The sequence below is a fragment of the Callorhinus ursinus genome, unplaced genomic scaffold (genome assembly GCF_003265705.2).
Source record: "Callorhinus ursinus isolate GAN/ISIS: 27379988/994484 unplaced genomic scaffold, GSC_fseal_2.0 scaffold6, whole genome shotgun sequence".
Taxonomy (NCBI): domain Eukaryota; kingdom Metazoa; phylum Chordata; class Mammalia; order Carnivora; family Otariidae; genus Callorhinus; species Callorhinus ursinus.
In genome coordinates, this window is record NW_027397068.1 from 40,310,894 (window position 1) to 40,336,256 (window position 25,363).

General features: G+C 38.3%; 1 protein-coding gene across 10 annotated transcripts in view; it reads left to right on the top strand.

Moving 5' to 3' along the window:
* Positions 1-25,363, top strand: part of PKIB (cAMP-dependent protein kinase inhibitor beta) — a 142,017-nt gene that overhangs the window by 98,240 nt on the left and 18,414 nt on the right. For 5 of the 10 annotated variants that reach the window (XM_073893858.1, XM_073893856.1, XM_073893859.1 and 2 more), the window contains exons 3-4: positions 2,779-2,846; positions 20,439-20,543. The exons of 2 other annotated variants lie outside the window; for them this stretch is intronic. In XM_073893858.1, coding sequence (XP_073749959.1) covers positions 20,459-20,543 — 85 coding nt within the window. In that variant the 5' untranslated portion in view covers positions 2,779-2,846; positions 20,439-20,458. The remainder of the gene's footprint in view (positions 1-2,778; positions 2,847-20,438; positions 20,544-25,363) is intronic. 3 more of the 10 variants (XM_073893861.1, XM_025865078.2, XM_073893860.1) reach the window with 1 other exon arrangement.

Here is a 25,363-nt window from a genome sequence, read left to right on the forward strand (position 1 = left end):
GCTGCTCTTGTTCCCATCTCTAGCCTGGTAGCCTCATCTCTAATGGCAGAGTGGTTATGTCATTTTCAGACTACATCTTCAGAGGAGGAGGAGAGGAGGCAAGAGGAGAGAGTGGGTAGAGCCTGGGAGCTGCTTTAACCAGAGCAGTTCTGCCTGTATGTGTCTTACACATTGGCCATCTGCTAAAGAGTTCATTTGGAAAAAAAAATATTTAAAAAATAGTTTGAGAATCACTGGACTAGATGATTCACAATTCTGAGTGTACCTGTAGTTCTGATATGATGGATTTCTGCTGACCTACCCACACCTTGATCTGCTACTCTTTGTCAGGCATGCAACAAACACCCTTTGGTGAGACTGCCTTGAATATCTCCTAGCCTTCATGTATAACACTGTGTTTTCTCTAGATTTAATAGTAGTTCTAAGAGAGGTAGGAGAGAGAATTAGACCTTGTGCAATAGCAATGTCCTATAGATTGTGCATCCTATACTGAAGTTCAGGAAGAACATAGTCGAATACCCGGTTATATTATTTTTATTTCATTTTAAAATTTCTGTTAATGTATCTAATATATATTTAATTATAATATAACATATAACTTATATTAGTCTATTAGTAGAGTGATACTTATAATTTATAAAAAGTAATATTCATAAATAGGAGATGTATACTCAAAACAATTTTGTTGTTGTTAGGGGCATGCCACTGTTCCTGAAACCTTTTCAGAAATTACTGCTCTTTTGTTAGTAAAATTGTTGATAGTTGATAACTAAGGATAAGTGGAGACTCTCCCAGTCTCTTAATCTTTAGCATATCCCTCGTAAGTCTAAATTTTGATGGGTGTGAGTTATCAAAAATATGTATGGAATATTATTTTCAAAGTCCATCCCATAAGTATACTTGGACATAACGTAAGCTGCAAAGAGGTAGAGAGGGAAAAATAATTATGTCAGCATACTATTTCTTTTTTTGTTTCTTGGTTCTATTACAATGGGCAAAAATAGTGGAAATTCATAAAATGAAAACACTAATTTGGTAAAGGTATACAATAGGGATTTTTTTAAAACATGCATTTGAAAGACACAAATAACAATGTTTAGTTTTATCAAACTGACTTTAAATTGGGTTCCTGTTTGCAGTTTCTACTAGATCTTTGCCAAGAGCTGTATGCAGATGTTTGAAAAAAAATTAGGACTACAAAAGTATGTTTTTGTAATCTTGTTTTTAGGGGTGAATATTTACATTATATTACATAAATTTTGAAGCTTATAAATTTTTATTTTATTACAACTTCCCCCATGATCGTGTTTTCATTTATTTTTCTCTTCCTCTTCTCAGTTCCTTATATTTGGCCTGAACAAATTAGACTCAATGGAAGGAAAATAGTCCCAGATACAGAGTGAGAGGAACAGTGCAAACCATATGGGAAGCTGGGTACAGAAACGAGGTTAAAAGATGTCCATTTTGGATTTTAAAATTCTTTAACAGTGATAAAGTATGCATTCAGGCAGCGCTGAGTCTGAAAAATACCTCATGCACCTTGACATTCAACAGATATTTATTTTATTTCTCCTACCATGTACAAAATGTTGTGCAAGAGGAATGAGTCACAGCCAATGTCCTCAAAAGGCTTTGAAAATTGTGTGAGGTGGAGATGGGAAGACAGTAATCAGAAATTTATAAGTTCAATAATGGAGATACACCAGTGTTCAGAGCACAGGGGAGGGAATGTACTAGCCCGAGGGGCATAGAAGTCTTCTGGGAAAGGGGTGCCCAAGTTAACCCTGAATGGATAAATACATGCTAGCCAGGGGATAAGGAGGGGATCGAGGTCAAAGAACTTCAGTCACAGGGGCAATATAAATAAGGCCAAGGGGTGCCATTAACTGGGTATGACCGCAGAACTTTAGGATTAATGCAGGCTGGGCATGGGTGAAAATGAAGGAGAGGTGGATTGGGGTCAACTCCTGGAGGGCACCATACATGCTATAAAAGGGCTAGACTTGATCCTGTAGGTGATGGGAAGGCTGTGAAGGATTAACTATACAATGACTGTGAGCACATTTACTTTGAAATAATTCCTTCTGACATCTGAGTAAAGAATGGAGTTGCAGGAAGCAAGAATGCTTACAAGAAGAGTCATTTAGGATGTTGTTGCAATAGTCCAAGAAGAGTACTAACACCTGTTATTTGAAATGAGGGCCTTTTGACTTTTAACAGAAAATTTTTTTAGATGAATTTTCTTTTTTTTAAAGATTTTATTTATTTTTTTGAGAGAGAGAGAATGAGAGATAGAGAGCACGAGAGGGAAGAGGGTCAGAGGGAGAAGCAGACTCCCCGCTGAGCAGAGAGCCAGATGCAGGACTCGATCCCCGGACTCCAGGATCATGACCTGAGCCGAAGGCAGCCGCTTAACCAATTGAGCGACCCAGGCGCCCTTAACAGAAAATTTTATTGTAGAATTGGAGGTTTTGCTTTTCTTAAGAAAGTCGAGTCATGGTATTTACCAGTTGTAACTCTGTAAAAACAAAATTATTAAAATTTGTTAATCTAAGGGCGTCTGGGTGGCTCAGTCGGTTAAGTGTATGCCTTCGGCTCAGGTCATGATCCCAGGCTCCCTGCTCAGTGTGGAGCCTGCTTCTCCCTCTGCCCCTCCCCCTGCTCATGCTCTCTCTCTCAAATAAATAAAATCTTTCAAAAAAATAAATAAAATTTGTTAATCTAACTGAATTTATTCCTTTTCTGGTTCTTAATAGCTTTTTTTTTATTAACTTACAGGAAAGAAAGTTTATCAGAATTTCTTCCTAAACCTCTTAGAAATAACAGCATATTTTAATCAGAGACTTGTAAGTATCCTTTTTTCTTTATTTAGAAAATTAGATATTGATTTTATGGAAAAATTGGCTCCTTCAGGAATACACTTGACAGGATATAGCTATACAATCTGAATTGGCATGCAAAATTTGAGTGAGAGTAAAACACACAGAAAATCACCTCTCAAAAAACAAAACAAAGAAACCAAAACCTCGGTCAGAAAACTGTCATCAAATCTATCTACACCTAGTGAATTTTTGACTTATTTTTTGGCAATTTTTATTTCTTGATGTCATTTTCATTACTTTTTCCCCTTTGTGAAAATATCTGTGTGTCCACATATTTTAGGAAGTCTGTAACATCAATGAGAAGGAAGAGGAAAAGGGTAGGGTGTGAACCCAGGAAAGGGAAGAATTTGTATTCTGTTAAAAGTTACATGGCTTCGGACGAGTTTGTATTTTCCAATTATACTTTCAGTGAAATTTTTTACAAAATCAAAGCTAGGTCTCATAATAGCTAAGCTTCAGTCAGTTTCATCATATTTTTGAAATGTCTTTTACTCTGCTAGATCCAAAACTGGCCAACTCAGAAACAAGGAATCAGGGAGACCCTTCCTGCTTCGATTTAGCAAGAAGTCAAGACAAGCACTCTTTTTACAAGCATGTATTTTATCAGATAAGTTGAGAAGACTCAATGAGAAGAAGAAAAAAGCTTTGTCCTAAAAGTGTATCTGTAGCAACAGCATTTAATATTTTATTCCCTGAAAGACATTTGAAATCTAATGTAGTCCTATTTAGCACTAAGACAAATAGTTGTCATACTGAGTTGAAGAGCAGAGTCTAGAGCCCATGGAGTGAAGGGAGATTAATGAAGAAGTCAGATAACTAAGGTCTGGAGCTGAGTGGGTTCTTCACTAGGTGGTAAGAGCTTAGCATACTTCTGGGCTTCTCAACTGTAAATACTTGTGTTTGAAGATTGTTGACTAGAATTGATGACTACCTTAGATCATTTTATGATTCTAGGACATCCCTGAAACTTTGTTGCTTAGTAGTTCATAGTCATTTTATCTTGGGTAATCTATGATTATTATAATGGAATTAACACTTGTGTAGTAGCTAATAAAACCAAACAATAGGAACTAAGACCTATTTCTTGCTTGCTTCATCAGATAAGATCTCAGCAAATTGTTTAATTAAAAGGTGTACTGAAATTTTAATTACACACTCTATCACAATATAGGTGGTTTCCTAGCTACGTGACATTAATTTTTAGTTCCAATGCATCCATATTTGAATCTTGTGTGTTTGAGCAAGTTACCTGAATTCTTTAATGCTTCAATTTATCAATAAAATGAAGTTAAAAATGCTTATATTGTAGGCTTGTATGGGGATTAAGTGAAATGATGAAACAATACAATATAAATAATAATACTGAAATAAACTACTGCAATCAAAATTTCCTATCTTTACTATATTGTTTCACAGACTTTGAGGTTTTGCCCACATAATGATTTCATTTGTCCGTGTATATAAACTATTTATAAAATCACTGAGAGAATTGTGAGAATGGAGATTTTTGGCCACATTCCCAGATATTTTTAAAGAGCATCTCAGATAATTCACATGAAAATGACCTACATAACAGGCTACTCTTTGAGAAACACAAATTTTCTTTTAAAACTGAGCCTCAAAGTGGTTGATTTATCAAATCACAAGGGAACTTTGTACAAAATACATATTCCTAGGGCACCATCTTGGAGATTCCAATTTGGCAGATCTGGAGCAAGGCTTTGCAATTTGTGTTTTAAACAAGTTGCCATGCTGATTTTGATTTTTGCAAACCGCTGCTCTACAGCCTCACCATATCTCTGCCTTTTAATTGATAAAGCTTATAGCTGTGCTTCCCATAAGTAGATGAGGGGACATCCTTATTTGTCAGTGCTTCAGCTAGTCCAGTTCAAGTTCCATGGGTGAAGGAAGGAGCTTGGATGTCTGCATTTATGTACATTAACCAGATTGGCAGTCTTCTCTGCCTTGGTTGGGTAACTGCTTTAAGTAAATCAAGTCAAGGCCATAAATTGTGGAACCCCTGAGTGAGAAAGGACTGTTGGAGACCATCTAGTTTAAACCCTTTGTTTCACAGAGGAGGAAAATGAGTCTCAGAGGTCTGATAAAGGCCACAGGACAAGACCAGAACTAACTTTTGAATTTCTGTTCCCAGCTCAGTTCCATTTCCATTGCAGTTGGTTGACTTTGATTCTGCCATTTCAATAACATGCAGCCTGTGAAACCAGCTACTCTTGTGCTGGCTGTAGGCTTCCCAGCAGGCATAGAAAGTGCTGTATGAGTCAGCTTTCCTACTTAACTATTCAGCTGTCTGAAAGTGACAGCTTCTTCCTCCCCATCTCTAATTCTCTATCTTGAACAACAAAGAGGCAGGAAAGCCACTGAGGGACTGAAGATACTCCCCAGGAGAGGCAGCCTCTTCCAGCAGGGGCACCATCTTCTCAGTTACCTTCCTGATTCTTTATCTTAGCCAGAGTCATCTGCTTTTTCTCCAACTATCTCTGGATGGCAAAGCCATCATTGCTTTTGTCTGTCATTTTATTTTACTCTTGCATCATTGCTTTTGTCTTTCATTTACTCTTGCATCATTTCTCTTAGCATTCTTTACATCATGTTAGTTGCCCCTTTAGCTCTGGAGTGCCATTAAGTTCAACAGATATTAAATACTACTGTGTCCCAAGAACAGTCTTGGGTACCAGAGATGTAAAATGAAGCCAGCATGGTCCTAGTTTCAGAAGAGTTTACAGTGTCATGGGGAAGGAGATCAGTATAACAAATCTGCAGGAGTGCTTGAGAGTGTTACAGTAGCCATGGCTACCATGTCAGGAGAATCAAAGAAATATTGGGAAAGGAAGTGACATCAGTCTGTTTCGAGTGAAAAAATCATAACCCATAGGATAAGTTTGCAACCTTTTGCAACCACATGAAGTGAATGTTTCTAAGGTTTAATGAAGAGAGCTAATGCAATCAGAGATGAATAAGGTGGGTGTTGGCATGATGGTGAGAAAGGGACACTGTAACGTGTAGCAGGAGACCTGGGTCTTCTACTCACACTACCAACCCCAACCTATGTGACTTGTGCCAATCCAGTGAGACTCTTTAGGCCCCACTTAAGTGCTCACTCAGTTCATTCAAATAATGAAATTCAAGTTATAGGCTGTCCTACATTTCTGAGATACAGTCAGGTGGAGGAAAAGTACCTCCCAAATGAAGTGCTATCTGAGCCAAAGCCTCAGTTTTGAGTAGGTATTGATTGGGTGAAGAGAAGCTTTGGAAGGAGAATGCTCCAGCCAGGAGGAACTGCATCCATCCATTGGCCTGTGTCTGGGGGTGAAGGGAGTATTTCTGAGAACTACAAATCCTCAGTGGGGAGCAGTTTCTCTCAGCTGCTGGACCACATGGGAGGAGAAGCAAGAGGAAAGGCTGGGATATAAGCAGAATGTAGATCATACAGGGTGTTGTTAGTCATGCTAAGGAACTGGGCGACTTTTTCTTGGCTTAAGGAGAAGGGTCGAAGAGCTGAGATTTAAGATTTGTGTGGCTGAATTTAAGAACGGAAGAGGAAAAGAAAACTGAAGCAGGATAAACAGTGAAGGGGATAATCCAATCTGGAGATGTGGTGACCTTAACTAGGTTAGTAAAAAAGTGAACAGAGCAGTAGTTGGTCCATCAACTAAAGAGCTATTTAGAGAATAGAGTTTATATGACTTGATGATCATGGAGGTGAGGGAAAAGGATGCCTGCTAGGCTTCTGACCTGTGCAACTGGGTGGATTTTAGTGCTGTTCATGGAGAAAGAAACCCAGGAGGTGGAACCGGTTTCAAAAGGAATTCGAGAATCTCTAACATGAGGGGAAGAAACCAGCCGATCCGTCCCGGGGCTCTTCATACTAACTGGCCTTCCACATGCTGAGAAAATCACACACATTGTCACACTTAGTCTTCTCAGCTGTGGGAGGTAGTATTCTGTGCTCAAAAGATGTGAAAGCTGAGGCTCAGAGAGCTTAATGCCTTGTATAAGGTCCCTTAGCTAATAAGTAGTGGAGCCAAAAGTTCAGACCAGAGCCAAACCAGGTGTATTTCATTCTAAAGCAGGCACAACTTCTATTTTATCACTCCCTTTTCCCTTTGAGTCTGATACGTGTAATTCTGTGAAAATAGGTCACTTGTAGAACACAAATAACTTTAGACCTTATGGATTGTTAAATTGAAGGCATAAACTCTACCTTCTTACTGGTCATTATCTCTCACCTGGGATACTGCAATTGTCTCCAAACTCATCTCTTGAATACACTCTTCTTTTCCAATCTGCGCTGAAGTGATCTTTTTGAAGTTCGATTTTGATCATCATGCTATTGCTTCAAAAATGTCGATGACTTTCCATTGCTGTTAGGATAGAACAAATCCTTAACATGCCCCAATGATGTAGACCCTGTTAACTGATCCACTTCATCTTGTGTCATTTTCCACCTTCTTCTCTGTGCTTAGGCCACACTGGCCTTCCCTCAGCTTCTGAAATGTGCTATGTTCTTCTCCTCTGCATGAAATACTCTCCTTCTGCCTCTTTATCAACCAGCTAGCTCCTTTTCTTAATATCTCAGCTCATCTTGTCAATGAATCAGGTTCTGATACACTCAAAAAACAAACTATTTTTTCACCTAAGACCACAGTTTGTATTTATACTTGGATTTGTGTTCATTATTTTTTTCTCATTAGATTCCATGAAAGTAGTTCTATAACTGTTTTGCCAGGCATATAATTGGCACTCAATAGATGTTTTCCAAGCAAATTAATAAATTTATAAAAGAACGAATGTGATTCTGGATTAGTTAACTTATATTTGATTATTTATTTGGTATATTATTATTTAGAATTCAAAAAAACATTTCCTTTATCCCCATAAAATAAGCTAGTTCCAGTTATATACAACATTGTTTTTTAATATCTTAATGATATAGTATTTCCCCTGGTATTATATTATAATTGTTTTTCCCTTTCTGAAGTCAATGTTCTTTTGCACGATAAATGAAGCTAATTCCAACAGCATAGTGGTAATTACTGAATTGACATTTTTTGGATTAAACCAATTAAACCAAAGCAATTAAAACTTGGAAATGGCAACTATAAAAGAACAATATGTCATCATTCAGTGTACCAATGAAGAATGGAAATGTGTTACAATTAGTTTGTAAATGTCACATCTTTATTGCACTTGCTAATTAAATGAGACTTTTCCATCCCAAGCTTGCGGAAAATAATTTGGAATTTTCAGGAGTGACATTTTACTTTTTTCACACAAGAATGATTCTTTGCCACGTGACGATCATAGTCTAACAAATAAGGCTTGGATAAGGCCTAGTGAAGAATGCCACTAATGTGAGCCCTTGGCCCTCAAGTGGTGGTGGGCTTTCAGGGCTCAAAATAGGCTACCAGGACTCAGACTGAACAAATGATTGGCCTGGATTGGGATGGAATCTAGCATAAGAGATTTTTGCAATCTATTCTACGGATAACACTGCTGAGACCCCCCGGAACTGTCTATGAACATTGGCTATTCAATCTCGGAGAGCCAACTGAAAGGATTAGATTACATGAGCTCAACAAAGTTCTTTAGCTTGAATAGCCTGTAATTCTACATGGAGGAAGGGGTGAATTAAAGGTAGGTGGAAGAAAGCTTACATATTAGAGATTAAAGTTCCAGTTGTTACAGGAGACAGGTTGTTGGCCACTAGGGCGACGATTTATGATATAGTCCAGCATTTACCAACATGGGGATCCTGGTCTCCTAGGATTCTACAGAATTATTAGAGGGGTCCACAAACCATGTATGCATATGTGTCTAAATAAATACTGTCATATACCATATATATTACCATTTTCCAAATGTATATAGATTGTTGTTATAAAAATGAGAATTTGTTGCTTTGAAATATTTATTTCATAGTACCTTTTCATCTGTTATGTATTTTCTCAGTCAGATATCTAAATTCTTCAATCCTTGAGGCATCATTTTCCATTAAATCTCAATGAACAAGTTGTATCTGCCATACTACAGGATGTACAAACCATTTTTTCCCCACACCTACTATTTCTGAGAATCTTCAGATTCCAGGACTCCATCCTGAGTGCTACCTTCACTTTTCTCCTCTGATGCTCTGGTCTTTCTTTTTTTTTTTTTTTTAAGATTTTATTTATTTATTTGAGAGAGAGAGAGAATGAGAGATAGAGAGCACAAGAGGGAAGAGGGTCAGAGAGAGAAGCAAACTCCTTGCTGAGCAGGGAGCCTGATGCAGGGCTCGATCCCGGGACTCCAGGATCATGACCTGAGCCGAAGGCAGTCGCCTAACCAACTGAGCTACCCAGGCGCCCTGCTCTGGTCTTTCTGATCACCACTTTCTGCTGTTTCCTACAACTTTTTTGATGCTGCTGCAACTCTCTCTAGTTGAAATCAGACTAGGATTGTCCTCAGGGTCCTCTCTTTGTTGCCCAAAGCAAAGATATCATTAAGATGGTTGTGGTGCATAGTAAACTTTACCCAAGACTGGAGGATAATATGTGAGAATTATAGTGCAGAGATGGGAAACCTAGCATTAGATATTCAACATCATTTACTACTAGAGTCCATTAATTATGCCCATTTATGGAGGGGGTCCCTACTGGTTGGCTGTGTCCTTAGTGTCCAGCCTTGTTTCAGGTTTCTACTCTCCTTCCACAGGCAAAGTTGCTTCAATATTGTCTTGCCTCCCTGGACCCTAGGCTAGAATCCCTCTCCCTGCACATAAAGAAATCAGTACATGTTGTGATTTTACATCCTAGAAGTTGTTATGCAATTCAGAGCCCAGTGAATACAACTTTAAAATTACAACAATAAGTAACTGTTATTGTCTGAATATTATCATTCCCAAGTAGTAGTATTTAATGAGCCTCTACCCCAACAATCTACTCCCAAGCAAGAGGGCTCTCCCATCAAAGGGGTGAATGATTATTTTCACAAAGCCTTAGAAGAACATAGATTGACTTCTAAGCACGGCACAGGGTCAGCATATGGACATGTCTTTCCCTAAGAGACTTTAGAATCAGAAACCTTCCCCTAAGCACTTGAAGGCATGACCTTCCTAGAAAGGTGTAGCAAAAGGTCTGCCTTCCTCTCCCACACACACCCAAAGGCTTGGTCTTTTCCTATTGCAAATTACATCCACCATGTCCATAGGTGATCTGATGTTTACAAAATGGTTTTATCCTTGAGAAAATTAGAAACCATCATTATGGTGGGATAAATACCGGCCCAGATGTCCAGTGACATGCTGTCTAGACTTGATTCTGAAATTAATGAGATCTCTGTCATACCAGCAATCTGGTCTCCTTTTTCTCATCTTTGAAATCAGGATTCCTTTCTTGTTAATTTAATTTTTTTTTTATTATTTGCTGATGACTAAAGCTCCTTCTAGCTCCAAAACTCTCAGATATCTCCAAGTTACTTATGGAATGTCTATTGTTTTGTTTTTCTCTTGACTGTTTTCGGTAGCATTGATTAGTTTGGCTTTGCATCAACTCTATGAAATTGTAAAATAGGGGTCATCTCGGTGGCTTAGTCAGTTAAGCATCTGCCTTCGGCTCAGATCCTGATCCTAGGGTCCTGGAATTGAGCCCCACATCAGGCTCCCTGCTCTGCTCCCTCTGCCTCTCTCCCTGCTCGTGCTGTCTCTCTCTCTCTCTCAAATAAATAAAGTCTTAAAAAAAAAGACATTGTAAAATAGGAAAATAAACTGGATTAGGTGTGCTATGGTCAAGGTCAGATAGACATTTGAGTGCCTTGTGCAAATCTTACATCTCAATTTTTAAAATTAGCCTATTGAAATATTTCTATATATCCTTAAAAGCAGAAAACACACTTATTAATTTTCACTCAGCTACTGAACTTCACAGGTCATTAAAAAGTGTTATGAAAAATTAGTCACTTGCTCCCAGTTATAGATGGTGATAGAATTAGGGGTTGAATCATATGTTTCCATCATGACCCTTAATTTTAAAAATGAGAGTTACCACTAAAATAATTTAAAGGAAGAGACTGTGTCAGAGTGCAGATAATATTTTAAAAATGCAATTTTAAGAAGACCAAAAATTCTATTTACAGTTATAATTACTACTATGTATATGAGAAACAAAGATGAGAATATCTCAATATATGTTTCCCAGATAAATCCCGAGGCAAATTACAGAAGGTATTAAAAGAAGAAGAAGATTCTTAGACTCCAAAGAGTTTACTGCATGCATTAACTAGCGGCAAAATGGCCACTCAACTTGGCCTCAGTTGAGTAAGTGCCTATGGAAAAAAAATACTCAGTGAAAATATTCTGTTATGACTGGGCTAGCTTAAATTAAAAACACATCAAAGAAACATGATGTTTTCAGACTACAGAAAGCCTTCTGATAAAGAATTTACTGGGAAACAGGTTTGAATTTTAATTTTGGCAATTAATATTTTAAAATATGAAGACTAGGGGTGCCTGGGTCAAATAAATAAATAAAATCTTTAAAATAAAATAAAATAAAATAAAAAGATAAAAAATGAAGACTATGTAAGTTAACAGAAGATAGGCAGCTCTGCTTTCCCTCCATGTCTCATGGATGATTTGCTGGGGAAAATCACACACACAGGTAAGCAAAAAAAACAAACAAACCATGAACATCTATTGTTTTCATTATTTCCTAACAGGGCTTCTGAAAATGCCAGAATATTCCTCTCCACACAATGTGAGGCATGATTATTGTCACTGTCCTGCAGTCCCCAACATGCAAGGCTTCATGGTTTTCAGAAACCTTACTACTCCAGGGTGGAGTATGTAGCTTAGAACTTGAGTCATCTCTTCTGAGACTAAAAGACCCAGGGACAGTCTCCCGGTGACACAAGAGTGACTTGAACAAGAACATTCCTCATTCAAATGAAACAAGAGCTATCGTGTACATAGTGATTAGTTTTTCTTTAAGCTCACACTTTTTAGTACAAGTAAAATATATTTTTAGTAAAGTTATTCCATCTAGCTCAAAAAATTCCAAATTTTGAGGTTATTGCAATAAATGCATTTAGTCCACAGGTCTTAAAAGTGAAACAAATTGGTTTATAAATGCTTAGAATATGGTTTTTTTTTAAATTTCTTTTTTAAAGATTTTATTTATTTGACAGAGACACACAGTGAGAGAGGGAACACAAGCAGGGGGAGTGGGAGAGGGAGAAGCAGGCTTCCTGCTGAGCAGGGAGCCCGATGTGGGACTTGATCCCAGGACCCTGGGATCATGACCTGAGCCGAAGGCAGATGCTTAACGACTGAGCCACCCAGGTGCCCTAGAATATGGTTTAATGACTACTTTCCTCTTTAGTTTCTGGTTATTTTTGATGAGTGATTAGGAAGTTTAGTGGGTTTCAGCAGAATTGTGTGAAGCTAAGAGGAGTGAAAGTGGTGACAGCTAAAAGCTACTTAATTAAAGAAAACTCTAAAGATCTAGGTTCTACTGTCCTCACTGCAAATGGAAAATGAAGGGATTTACTCATTGAGGAAACATAACAAGACAGGGTCAAGGGAAACTGAGGCTGAAAGAGGTTGAGGAATCTGCCCGATGTTATGCAATTGGTGCTGCTAAAAACACAGATGCAACTCCAACCTCCTTGCCCCAACCTTAAACATGGGCAGAAGACAAAATGCTGATAATTCAGGAAAGTCTTTCCCCCATCTTTCCCAAATAACACTTCTTTTCTATTAGCTAATTTGCAGAAGTGCCACCATTAACGATTTGCTTCTTTGGTCTAAGACTTTGGAGTTTTTCTTGTAGGGAACCACACGTACAACATATTTCTGTGAATGAATAAGTGAATGAGTAAGTGCCTATGTTTTGCTAAATGTGTTTTAATGTAATCATGTAATGTTTGTTTCCCTTACTTCACTGTCTTCATATATTCATTCTCAGTATTTGTCCTCTTACAAACAGCTGTTTTACATTCATCACATCTCAAAAGATTGTTTCTGATTTTTTAATTCAAAAGATGCACATCTATACATGATGCTCTCCAAATATTAGTTGAATTAAGTGAAATCTTCTTCAACCTTGCCTTTTCCTTAGTCCATTTTTTTTTTACAATCTATTTGAAAGACCCAAAGATATCTTGATCAATATCATCCAGAATGTTCTGGTCCCTCAGGCTGACTTTCTAAGGTAAACAAGCTTTGGTGAGCAATTGTTTCTGCTATATCTAATGTATCCATGTTTCCATGCTTCCTTCCTCCTTGGCTTCCCCTGCTAGTGAAGATATTTAGAACTGTCTATAGATACACTAATTTTCAGATTATTGCAAATGAGTCAGCTTTTTAGTATTTTCTTCGGTTATTTTAATTATGATGGACTTGGGGGAATTTTTCTATACCAAAATTCTTCAGCATCCTTGATCAAATGTCAAAGGATAACAATGAGAAATCTGATGTGAAATTGGGGCGCCTGGGTGGCTCAGTTGGTTAAGTGTCTGCATCTGGCCCCAGTCATGATCCCAGAGTCCTGGGATTGAGTCCTGCACTGGGATCTTCACTCAGTAAGGAGTCTGCTTCTCCCTCTGCTCTGCCACTCCCCCTGCTTGTGCTCTCTCTCTCTCTCAAATAAATAAATAAAATCTTAAAAAAAAAAAGAAATCTAATGTGAAATGGATCAGGGTGGCAGGTTGATTTGAAATGTCTTTCTTGGTTCAGAAATATTGCCAGGCCTAGAGTATAAATGTACTAATACTTGAAATGCCAAAGAGTGCTTTTAGGTTTGATAACATAAGCTTCCTATCTGCTCAGACAGGATCTACAGATGATGTGGATTGCAAAATCAGATTGATGTGAGGTTCATTTGGAAAGCATTCATTGAACAACTACTATCCACTGTCCACATGTAGAACCTATTTGTTCTTGCCTCCCAGGAGGTAGGGTCTTCTAAGGGGTAAAACAAGTCACCCACACAGAACTTTTCATGAAAAATATATTAAACTTATTTAGAGGTGGACTTGAGGGTTGACTGTTAGAGTGAATGGTGAAAAAGTCCAGGGGATGACTGATAGAGCCTGATAGAGCAGCTATGGAAAAAGTTAATTTTGGGATTAATTTAATTTTTAATCTACTACAAGAAAATTTGCAATAACCTTGGAAATTGGATGAATACATCTCTAAGGTTGTGCATGTGCGTTGGTATACTTTGCTAAAACAACCATTCTTTGGGGTGATACATGCTGTTAGACCCTGAAGCCCAAAAATTTATGGACTTATATTTGTTTGTGGGATTTTTTTTCAATGCACTATTAGAGAATCTGATCTCAAACCTTTACTCCAATTCAGTCATTCCCAAATTTGTGTGACAACATGAATGTCCTTGGGTGCTTATAATGAACATGGTGTCAAACTCACTGAATTGGAGGCTGTGGTTTGTATTGTTAACAGACTACCCAGGTGAGCCTTATAAGCAGGCAAATTTGGGAAGCTCTAGTTCATCTGGGACAAGATTAATTTTAAGTAAATAGGCTTTTTACCATACCCTTGCCCCGTCTCTTCCTCTATTTTTCTCCCTCTCCCCTGTCAAGACTTAAAAAAAAAAAAAAAATCTTAGGAAGAGCTCATTTGCTTTAAATTTACTTTTAGTCTCTGGGCTGGCATAAGTGAGATACAGTTTTCCCAGAGACCTATTTTTTGGTCGTCTTTTTTCCACAATTTAATCAAGTGTTAAGGTGAAAAATCTGCTTCTTCTCTGTGAAGTGGCTCATAAGACAGAAAAGGAATTAATTTATACTGCCTGGTGTCAGGATGCATTATGATTATGTTGGCAAAGCTATAAAAAGAAAGTATCCAAAGCTTATTAAAAAATTCCAAAGAGGTCCCTGTTAGGGCAGATGGATGAAACAGAGTGCCTAATCATTTAGCAGCTACCGAGCTAAAGGATCTTCGAGCCAAGGTGTATATAGGTGGGGCAGCTTGGAGAAGGTCACCAAATCATAGTTATAGCTTTCAAGGGGAAAGTTCAGTATTTTACAGTAAAATGCATATTTATTTGTCTTACTGTATAAAAATGACTAAAAAGCCTGGTAAATACATTGCAGTCAATGGTCAGTTACCCCCAGGAAGTCTAATAGTGGATTTCCTTTGTTGCATTCATTGGGGCCTCCTCTCCTTTGTAATCAGAAAATGTCTTTCCACAAAATGCAAACTAGAACCACAAAGATGGAATACAGGAAAAATAAACAAATAAACAAATAGTCTAAAATTACCCCCAAAAAGAGTTTTATGGTCTTTACATAAAAGTTTATATATATATTTTCAAAGATTTTATTGATTTATTTGAGAGAGAGAGAATGAGAGAGAGAGAGAGCGCATGAGAGGGGGGAGGGTCAGAGGGAGAAGCAGACTCCCTGCTGAGCAGGGAGCCTGATGCGGGACTTGATCCCGGGACTCCAGGATCATGACCTGAGCCGAAGGCAGTCGCCTAACCAACTGAGCCACCCAGGCGCCCCACATAAAAGTTTATATTGACCTCTTGCTATTTTCATTGAATTCTGGTAATTGTGATGTAAGATAAGTTGGAAAGTAAAATTAACAACCTGAAAACAACAGTAATTAAATTATAGAGATTATACCACCAGCAATAAGAATTTGCTTTCATTTTACTCTGGGAAAGAATTTTAAGACATCTGAATGTGTGTGTTCACAGATCATATAATTATACCATGTGTATATATATTATATAATAGTTAATTAGAAGTATAAAGAGAATAAAAAATTAATTTTTATTCAAAGTTGTGCATATTATTGCAATCAATGATCTTTATTTTTAAGATTCAAAATTGAATGAAAATTTTCATATTAGATGAATTGCTTGCAAAATGTTGTGAGTTTGATTCAACACTATGGAGAATATGAGGTTAAAATCAAGAAAATATTCTTGATAAGGTGATTCATGTGTATGGTAGATGGCATAGAGGTGAATTTTAGGTGGTGTCTGGTCCCTAACTCTATAATTCTGGGCATTTCTATGCTATCTAATCTCTTCTAAACTTACAAGGGTCTATGAATCTAGAAGGGAGGCAATAAAATGAAACAGAAAACCATGTTTTGGAATCACATGTAACAAGGCTTAAATCTTAATTTGGAACAAGTTCCTAATATGTGAAAGATTCAATTTTGTTTGTCTCATTTGGACTATGGGTATAATTCCCACCCTATCTCACCTGACCCTGTATCTCTAACATTTGTGGTAAAGATTAAATAAAATAATGTATATAAAGCAATCCATTATACCTAGGTAACTAAAGGATCAATTAAGAGTAGCTGTTTTAAATGTGTCTAGCTGATAATTAAAATAATTACTCCTTTACACTTCCTTTAATGCTTTCCAGAGACATTGTTTGTTGTGCAATGATACATGTTCACTTAAGTTTCTGATTAGTTTTTTTAAAGATTTATTTATTTATTTTAGAGAGAGCATAAGCAGGAGGGGTAGAGGGAGAGGGAGAGAGAATCCTAAACAGACTCCACACTGAGCATGAAAGCCTGACACGGAACTCGATCTCATGACCCTGCGATCATGACCTGAGCCAAAACAGAGTAACCTGACTGACCAACTGGACCACCCAGGCACCCCTCATTAGTTTTTTAAAATGTGAACAAAGAGCCATAGTCTTGAAAGTCGAAGTTGTCTCTGGAAATAACCTGACTTTTTGAGAGAAAGGATTTTTTAAGTTATCTGTAACTGGAAAATTGAGAACAGACTTTAGAGTGGGAAAGAGTATATGACAACATAAAAGTTAGTTTTTGTTTCTGGGAAGAGAATTGAATCATTCACTAGCTGGTGAGAGAGGAATTCAAGATGTGACAAGGTCTTCGGTATTATCTGAGTCTCTGGGAAGGTGCCCAGTTCTCTGGGTTGAGCTGGAGGGGAATTAAGCAATAGAAATTTGAATGAAGTTAGGAAACCCAAGTATAGACAGAACTATGACTTAATTCTCAGGGAAACATAGCATCTTAAAGAAGCTTCATATTTAGCAGAACCCTAAGAAGATAGAGAGGCAATGGTGAGGAGAAGTGCCTCAGCAGATGGGCCACGTGGAGTTCCCAGACCCCCACCCAGACGGGTGCAGGAGAAAGACTAAAATGAACTCAAGAAGGGCACAGGGTGGTTTAAATAGACCCTCAATTAAACTTGCTGCCTGGGGCTGGCTGCCTGGGGCCTATAGAGGAGCTGAAAGTTTGAATGCTTTCTTCAAGATCCCAGTATTGTGTATTTTTTTTATTATTATGTTATATTAATCACCATACATTACATCATTACTTTTTGATGTAGTGTTCCATGATTCATTGTTTGCATATAACACCCAGTGCTCGATGCAGAATGTGCCCTCTTTAATACCCATCACTAGGCTAACCCATCTCCCCACCCTCCTCCCCTCTAGAACCCTCAGTTTGTTTCTCAGAGTCCATAGTCTCTTGTGGTTTGTCTCCCCCTCCGATTCCCCCCCTTCATTCTTCCCCTCCTGCTATCTTCTTCTTCTTCTTCTTTTTTTTAACATATAATGTATTGTTTGTTTCAGAGGTACAGTATTGTGTATTCTGACAAGTGAAATGAGTGCTTTGGTCACTATTAGTGTATCTAGAGCTCCAAAGGGGATAAGGGGTATCCTAGTGAAGCTTTGTATTGTAGTCTTAGTATGTGTAGAGAATTCTGTTACCTTGATTTTTATTTTGGGTTCTGTGAAGAGATTCCCAGAGTTCTTTACCCCAAAGGAGGCAACTCTTGGGCAATGTACAAAAATGTACAGATGGGACCAATTGTTATCGCCTAAAGTGTGCCAATCATGCTGACCCTTAGGTTTTCTCCTTTATCAGCGACATCCTGGTTAAGGGATGAAAAACAGCAGCTCTCCACTGAGTCCCATCATGTATGATTGTGATGATATCAACAGTAAAATGTATGAACTCCCACTGCTAGTCATTTATTTGATTCTAACGGGCCCCCCAAGTAGCTGAAGGCTCTGGGAAAGGCATGGCCTCCACCAGCACTGTGACATCTGTCGAGAAACTGAAGAGCCACCCCCTCTGCGGGTGGATCATATCAGAGGGCCCAGGTTTGACTTTATCCAGTAGCAAGGAAGGCTCAGAAGCTATGCTGAGCTTTTGGGGTGCTGCTTTAATAACTCAAGGCGTAACGGCTAGCCAGGTACAAAGGGTCACAGGCTCAAGGTTTGTGAGAGCTTTATTTCCAGAAAAACCCACTATATGGCCAGTAATTGCTATTCTAATGGTATATAGTGCGAAGCCAAGAAAGGCAATTTCTTGCATCAGAAGTCCATGGGCAAGTTATGGCCAGCATAGGTGGTCCAGAAACTCTAGGAGCCATGAAAGATGGTTACTGAAGCCTCTTATGGTGAAGAGGTTTCTGAGGGTACAAACTGGAGTGCTTGTTGATTTCAATTTGGACAGATTTTTAGAGCCTTTTATTGGTGGGATCCCCTTTCAAGGTGGGCTAATTTGTTAATAACAACATTAGTGACGTTAAGTAAAATTTGTAATTGAAGAATATGTTACCTCCAGAACCCAAAAGGGACTAAAAATGTTGAAGTTGTCTTAACCATGTGAGTGCTGAGATGGTCAATACCTGTTTCTTTTTATTCTTTTTAAAGATTTTATTTATTTATTTACAGAGCACAAGAGTGGGGAGGGGCAGGGAGAGAGGGAGAGAGGGAGTGAGAGAATCCCAAGTGGACTCCTCGCTGAACATAGAGCCCAATGCTGATTGGATGGAGTCAGCAATTTCAGTAATTAGGTCGTTGGGTGTAGAGACCTTAATGGGACGGGACCATGGCATTACAGTTGCGGCAATCCACTATAGGCCACCATTCATTTGTTCCAGATTTAAGGAACAGGCCAAATAAAGCTGTTAAATGGAATAGCAGTGGGGTCAGGGAAGAAGTCACTCCTTACCTTTTAAATAACAAGGTTTTAATCCTTGAGGACATTGTTTTAAATTACATTGAGTCATGTTAACTATTTAATGGGGTTGGGGGGGTAGGGAGTGGGGGATGGGTCGTGAGTTCTTATTTTGTTAAGCCAGTAATTTTCATTTATTTTTTATTGGGTAAGAGTGTCCATGCTCACTATGGGATATTTTAGGGCAATGAGTGCTATAACCATAGGGAATTTAAGCTAGACAAAAGTTCCTATAGTTAAGGAGAGTCATACCTATTTGTCTTCTACCTTATATTCAGTAACTCCCTTAAGTAAATCCCTCATTATAAGGGATGCCATGTTTACCTTTAGTGTGATTCAAGGTATAACTGTAATTTTAGCCTTAGTATTCGCTAAGATCAATTGGTGAATTTCTGCAGATATTAAAATTAATTCAGGGATGCCTGGGTGGCTCGGTCATTTAAGTATCTAACTCTTGGTTTCAGTTCAGGTCATGATCTCATGGGTCATGGGATCAAAACCCATGTTGGACTCCACGCTAAGCAGGGGGTCTGCTTAAAGATTCTCTCCTTCTGCCCCTCCCTCACCTTTATCTCTCTTAAATAAATAAATAAATCTTTAAAAAAATTAATTCAGAATCTAGATTATAGAGGCACACAAGACAATCAGTGTCCTTTTATCTTTTGCTATATATACGTTTCAGTAAATTTTGGATTTCCAGTTAGGTCAAATTATAGGCCTTTGTTTTAAGTTGTTTCTTGTTGGTTTTCTCTTCCTGTGTTCAGGGTTCATACTTTCTTTTCTTTTTTTATTTATCTTGTTATTGTTGTTTGGTGACTGGATATACTTGAGGTGGGGGTGGGGAATGGTGCTCTCCACTCCTATCATATTTATAAGTTTCTTCCCCCAGAGAACCTCAAATCAGTATCATCATGGTTGGGAGTATCCCCAATAGCAATAGCTGGTTTATAGACCATGGGCTTATGTTCCATTTGAATTAACCCCTTCATGATGCCACAAGGGTGCCATGGGTGTTTTGTTGAGGATTAGGATGTTTGTTGCAATGGAGACATGGTGAGCAGAGTGGTGCTGTGGAAGAGTTGTGGGCCTACCACCAGACTTGTTGGATCAGAACCCTCTTCTGCTGTGGCCCCACCTCTTCTGTCATGTGGACTTCCTTTTTTTTTTTTTTTTTTTCCTCTCTGTTCAAAATCGCTGAAAGTATTTTAGGTTTTTAGCCACACAAAGTTGCAGCCTTCAGTTTCTGTCTGCACAATCACCTGTACTGCAGACCTTCTAGGTATTTATGGGGAAAGTTTCAGGACCTTGGTAGCCTCCTTTGTAGGGGGTTGCCTCTTCGTCCAGGGAATGCCAGTCTTCCTGGGATCAAGGTCCATATCCAGTAAAGTCATTTTGTCTATGGCTTAGACAGAGACCATAAGGCCAATGATTGCAAGACTAGCCCTTTGGTGTGCTGGTAGGCAGCAATACTGAGCAAAGCCTAGGTACACTGGCTATGAGTTTTGTTTTGGGAGAGCAGTTGAGTACCAATGTTCCTTCCTCCCCCTACCTTTTTTTTTCACCAGCCCCTGGGCCACGGGCCACGATGGATGTGCACCTCGATACTCCTGAGGGTCAGGAGAGCGCAAGCAACAGTGGCAAGGGAAGCAACGGCACAGGAAACCAGCAAGGTCACTACCCTTGCATGAACAACTGGGATGCTATGCTCAATCCTCTACAGGGTGGTGATCTCCTTTCTTTCCACAAACCTCACAAAAGGCTATCTGTGGGCCTGTCCCAGAGGTGCACAATTACAATGTCTGTATAGCTTCCCCAAGCAGTTGCTGATAGTCACCAGGCAGACAGGGTGACGTAAGCTGATCCTTGGTAAGCAGAGACCACCTGCCAAACAGACTAAACCTGACATCACCAGGTTATAGCAGGATACAGTGAAATAACAATTCTCATCTTGGGGGCAAGAGAGTTTTAGGGTGGAAAGTGATGGCAACACCTGGTAAATACAACAGAGTATCACACAGGACATAGCCCAAGCCTGCCAGCAATTAGCTGTTCCATCTCAGGCAGCCTTACCATATCACAGAATCAGATTAGTTAACCAAGAGCAATTTATTAAGGCTGACCAGGTGTCCTCAGTCACGGTGGAGCTTATCATGTGGTTTGGGACACAGTGGTTTCTAATGCCTCTTATTCACCCCCTTGGTAAGGGAGAGATTCCTGCCCTGGGGCTATGGGAATAGCTAAACATTCAGCACTTGCCACTGAACAGATGAGATTGACAGCAAATTTTTAGTCACATATATTTATAGCTCAGGAAGAAGGGTACTGAAGGCCATGCAGGGCTTCATAGGGATTGCACTTAGGAACAGAGTGAACAACCAAGGAGAATATAGGAGGCAAACTTTGTAGTAACATGAGTGTGTGGTGCCTCCTGGTTCTTACAAGATGATATGATTGGTTTGTTTGAATAATTCCACAGGCTTGCAAAAACCACAACTTAAGGATAAGTAGGAACTGTGCCTGGTCCCTTTGTTTGGCTAGCATACCTTATCCATGAGAACAGAGTGGGGAAGGAAACTTATATTTAGGCCATTTGAAAGCCCTCCCAGATGTCAAAGCAGCATATAATATTAAACCTTAATTTTAGGCCTTACACCACATGGAGAAATGAATTCTGTGTATGATTGTGAGTTGGTTGGAAATTTACCCCAGAGAGAATAAATTTTAATGTGGAGGTGAATGATTATACTTGAAATCACAAAACTATTTTCTTCTCTGAAGGAAAAATGGGGATCTGTGAGTTAAAATAAGTTCTGTTAAAGAATAATGCATTTACATCATTGCACATCTGTTTTTTTGACTGAGTAAAATGAATATCTTGCTGTTACTTGTATAAAAAATTATTGAGGGGCACCTGGCTGGCTTAGTTCATAGAGAATCCAACTCTAAATCACAGGGTTGTAAGTCTGAGCACCATGTTGGATGTAGAGATCACTTAAAATATAAATATAAAACAAAACCCCTTTGTCTCCACCACTATACCATGAAACAAGACAGTGAGCATTATTTAAAAAAAATTATTGAAACTTAACTAGAACTTCTTTTTATAAAATAATGGAAGACTTAATGTCCTTTAGAAAGCCCTAGTACACAACATTCTACAATGTAGGATATATTTTCAAAAAAATTTTTTTAAGATTTTATTTATTTATTTATTTAGAGAGAGCATGTGCACACATGCATTGGGGGGAGGGGCCGAAGGAGAGAGAGAGAGAGAGAGAGAGAGAGAGACTCTTAAGCAGACTCCATGCCCATCATGGAGCCCTATGCAGAGCTTGAGCTCACGACCCTGAGATCATGACCAGAACCAAAATCAAGAATTAGACATTTAACTGACTGAGCCTCCCAGGTGCCCCCTTTATAAAAATTTTTAAAATTAATGCTCATGTTGGCAAATAAGAGAATTCTTCATAAGCCCAGAACAATGAGAAATCACAAATCTAGGGGCATGTGAGTGGTGTACTCACTTCTCTGAGTTCCCAGTAATTCACAATTTCTGTTTTAAAAAGCCATGTTCTGGGGACAAGGAAAGAAACTTAGGAACCACTCAAATTGGAAAATCAAATTGGGTCCCCAGCATAAGGCTTAGGCTTTTGAAGAATGACATGCTCAGTCCAAGGATAATGTGGCAAAACCCTAACCTTCAGAGGAAGACAGTGAGGATACTTGCCAGTCTTGTCCTTGACTTAGGTGGAAAAGGGGAGGAAATTCTCCTGATCATTTATTATAAGCGGAAATCACACAGGTTTGCAACTTTGTAGTGTGAAAAATTTCATGCTGAGAATTTAAAGCTAACCAATTTAGTAGTGCTCCCGGACCCCAGTAGAGGCAAATTCAGAGCCTATATAAAGGAAAACACTTTAATTAGGGTCTCAGGTTATTTCAAGGAAAAAGTTTTAAAAAATATAAGTTTACAACCATAAATCATAAAACATGCAAGGAAATAAGCCACCATGAGATAGATTATACAGAAACAAATAACATAATCACAGTATAAAGAATTCAGATATTAGGATTATTCATACAGAATTTTAAAAAATAGACTTCATATATTTGAAAAGATAAATGTGGGTATTTAAGTTATAAATAAAGAACAAAATACTATAATACAGTGAAGCAGACTTGAAAAAGAGCAAAACAGATTGTCTAGAAATGGAAAATATAAATTAAAACTTGATATGTAGTTTATGTAGCAGATTAGACACAGATGAAGAGATAACTAGTGAATGGGAAGATAGATCTGAGTACATGCAGAATACGGGTGCCTGGGTGGCTCAGTCGTTAAGTGTCTGCCTTTGGCTCAGGTCATGATCCCAGGGTCCTGGGATCGAGTCCCGCATCGGGCTCCCCGCTCAGTGGGAAGCCTGCTTCTCCCTCTCCCACTCCCCTTGCTTGTGTTCCCTCTCTCGCTGTCTCTCTCTGTTGAAAAATAAATAAAATCTTTAAAAAAAAATTGAATACATGCAGAATATAACACAGAGAAACAAAAGAAAGGGAAACTATGAAAGGTTGAGAGACATAGTTAATAGAGTGTCTACCTCATGTGTCTAATTGGAATTCCCAAAGAAATAATAAAGAAAAAAAGTAATATTTAAATAAATACCACCTGAGAATTTTCCAGAATTGGTGAGTCTTAAATTCAGGAATATTAACAAATCTTGAGAAGGTTAAACAAAAAGGTACCTAGGCACCTTGTATGACATTTCAGAACACCAAAGAGATAAACCCTCAAAATTAGCCAGAAAAAAAGACTCCACAAACCACCAAGTATGACAATTATACCATCAGTGTATTAATCAGGGTTCTCTAGAAAAACAGAACCAATAGGGTATATGTTTATTATAAATAATTGGCTCATGCTATTATGGAGATTGAGAAATTCCAAGATCTGTAGTCAGTAAGCTGGAGACCCAGGAGAGACAATGGTATAGTTCCCTTCCAAGTCTGAGGGCCTTAGAAGCAGAAGAGCGATGATTTAAGTTCCAGTCCCAGTCTGAATCTGAAGGCAGAGGAGAGACTGGTGCCCCAGCTGTGAGACAGTCAGGCAGAGAGGGCAAATTCTTCCTTCCTTAGTCTTCTATTATATTGAGGACTTCAGTGGTTTGGAGAAGGCAATCTTCTTTACTTAGTCCATTGATCCAAATGTTAATTCCAGAAACACCCTCACAGACACACCCAGAATATTGTTTAAACAAATACTGGGCACCCTATGGTTCAGCCAAGTTGCCACATAAAATTATTATATTCAACAACCGTCTTAACAGCAAAAATGGAATAAAGTAGGTTAGTATTTTGAAGTGCTTGTAGAAGGTGACTTCAACCTAGAATAGTGTACCAAGATGAGGATAAAATAGATCTTTTCAGACATACAAAACCCACTAATTTCCCAAAGGAATTTCTAAAAGCTGTACTTTAAGGGAAAGGGGGAATTATCTGAGAATTGCAATGTGCAAAAAAAAAAATGTTGTGGAAATACAATGGTATTATGGATATAAAGAGGAATGTAGTTCTTAAATACATGCTGAACTATTTGATGTGAAGTGTTATGGTATCAGAAGCTTCCTTTCAAATGATTGACAAAAACTGTGTGTATGTTTACAGAGAGAGAGTAAATATAGCTGTTACCAATTGTTGAAATCAAATGGAGGTTATACACTGTTTTTTCAATTTATCTGTATGACAATATTTAAATACAAAATTCAAGGGAAGAAACCATAACTTGAAGTCACTTATTTAATAATCTTAGAATTTTGTCACAAATTATTATAAGCCCCATCTGTTTTTTTCCATGATCAACAATCTTCCCATCAATGTCAATACCTAGTTTTCTGGTGTTTCCTCTCAGAATCCTCCAAGATCACCAGCAATGGTTCAGTGATCACATCACCAGCTTTGCCCTTTTCACAAATCAAAGACCATATGTATGTGTCTATTTCTGGAATCTCTATTTTATTCTATTATTCTGTCTATCCTTGAAGAATGCCACACTATCTTAATACCTAAAACTTTGTAATCAATCTTTATATCTGATGATCTAAGTCCTTAAACTTTATAATGAGTTCTCATTGTAAGTCCTTCTACCTTTTTCCTTCCTTTTTAAATAAGAAGTTCTTCTTGGGTATGTTGCATTTACATATAAATTCTGTGATCAGCATATCACTCTTACGGTGGATTTGCTTACAGAACTTCCATTTTTAATAGCCTTCTAACAATACTCCTTCACATCAGTCTCTATTTGCCGACAATGCATCTTATGCACACTTTTATTATGTGACTTAGAAGTGTTTATGGTTCCCCAGGGCTCAGAGGGAGGAACACAATCTCCTTTTTTTTTTTTTTTTAAGATTTTTTTTTTTATTTGAGGGAGAGAGAGGGCTTGTGTGCACGGGGGGGGGGGGGGGGGGGGGGGGGGCAGAGGGAGAGGGAGAGAGAG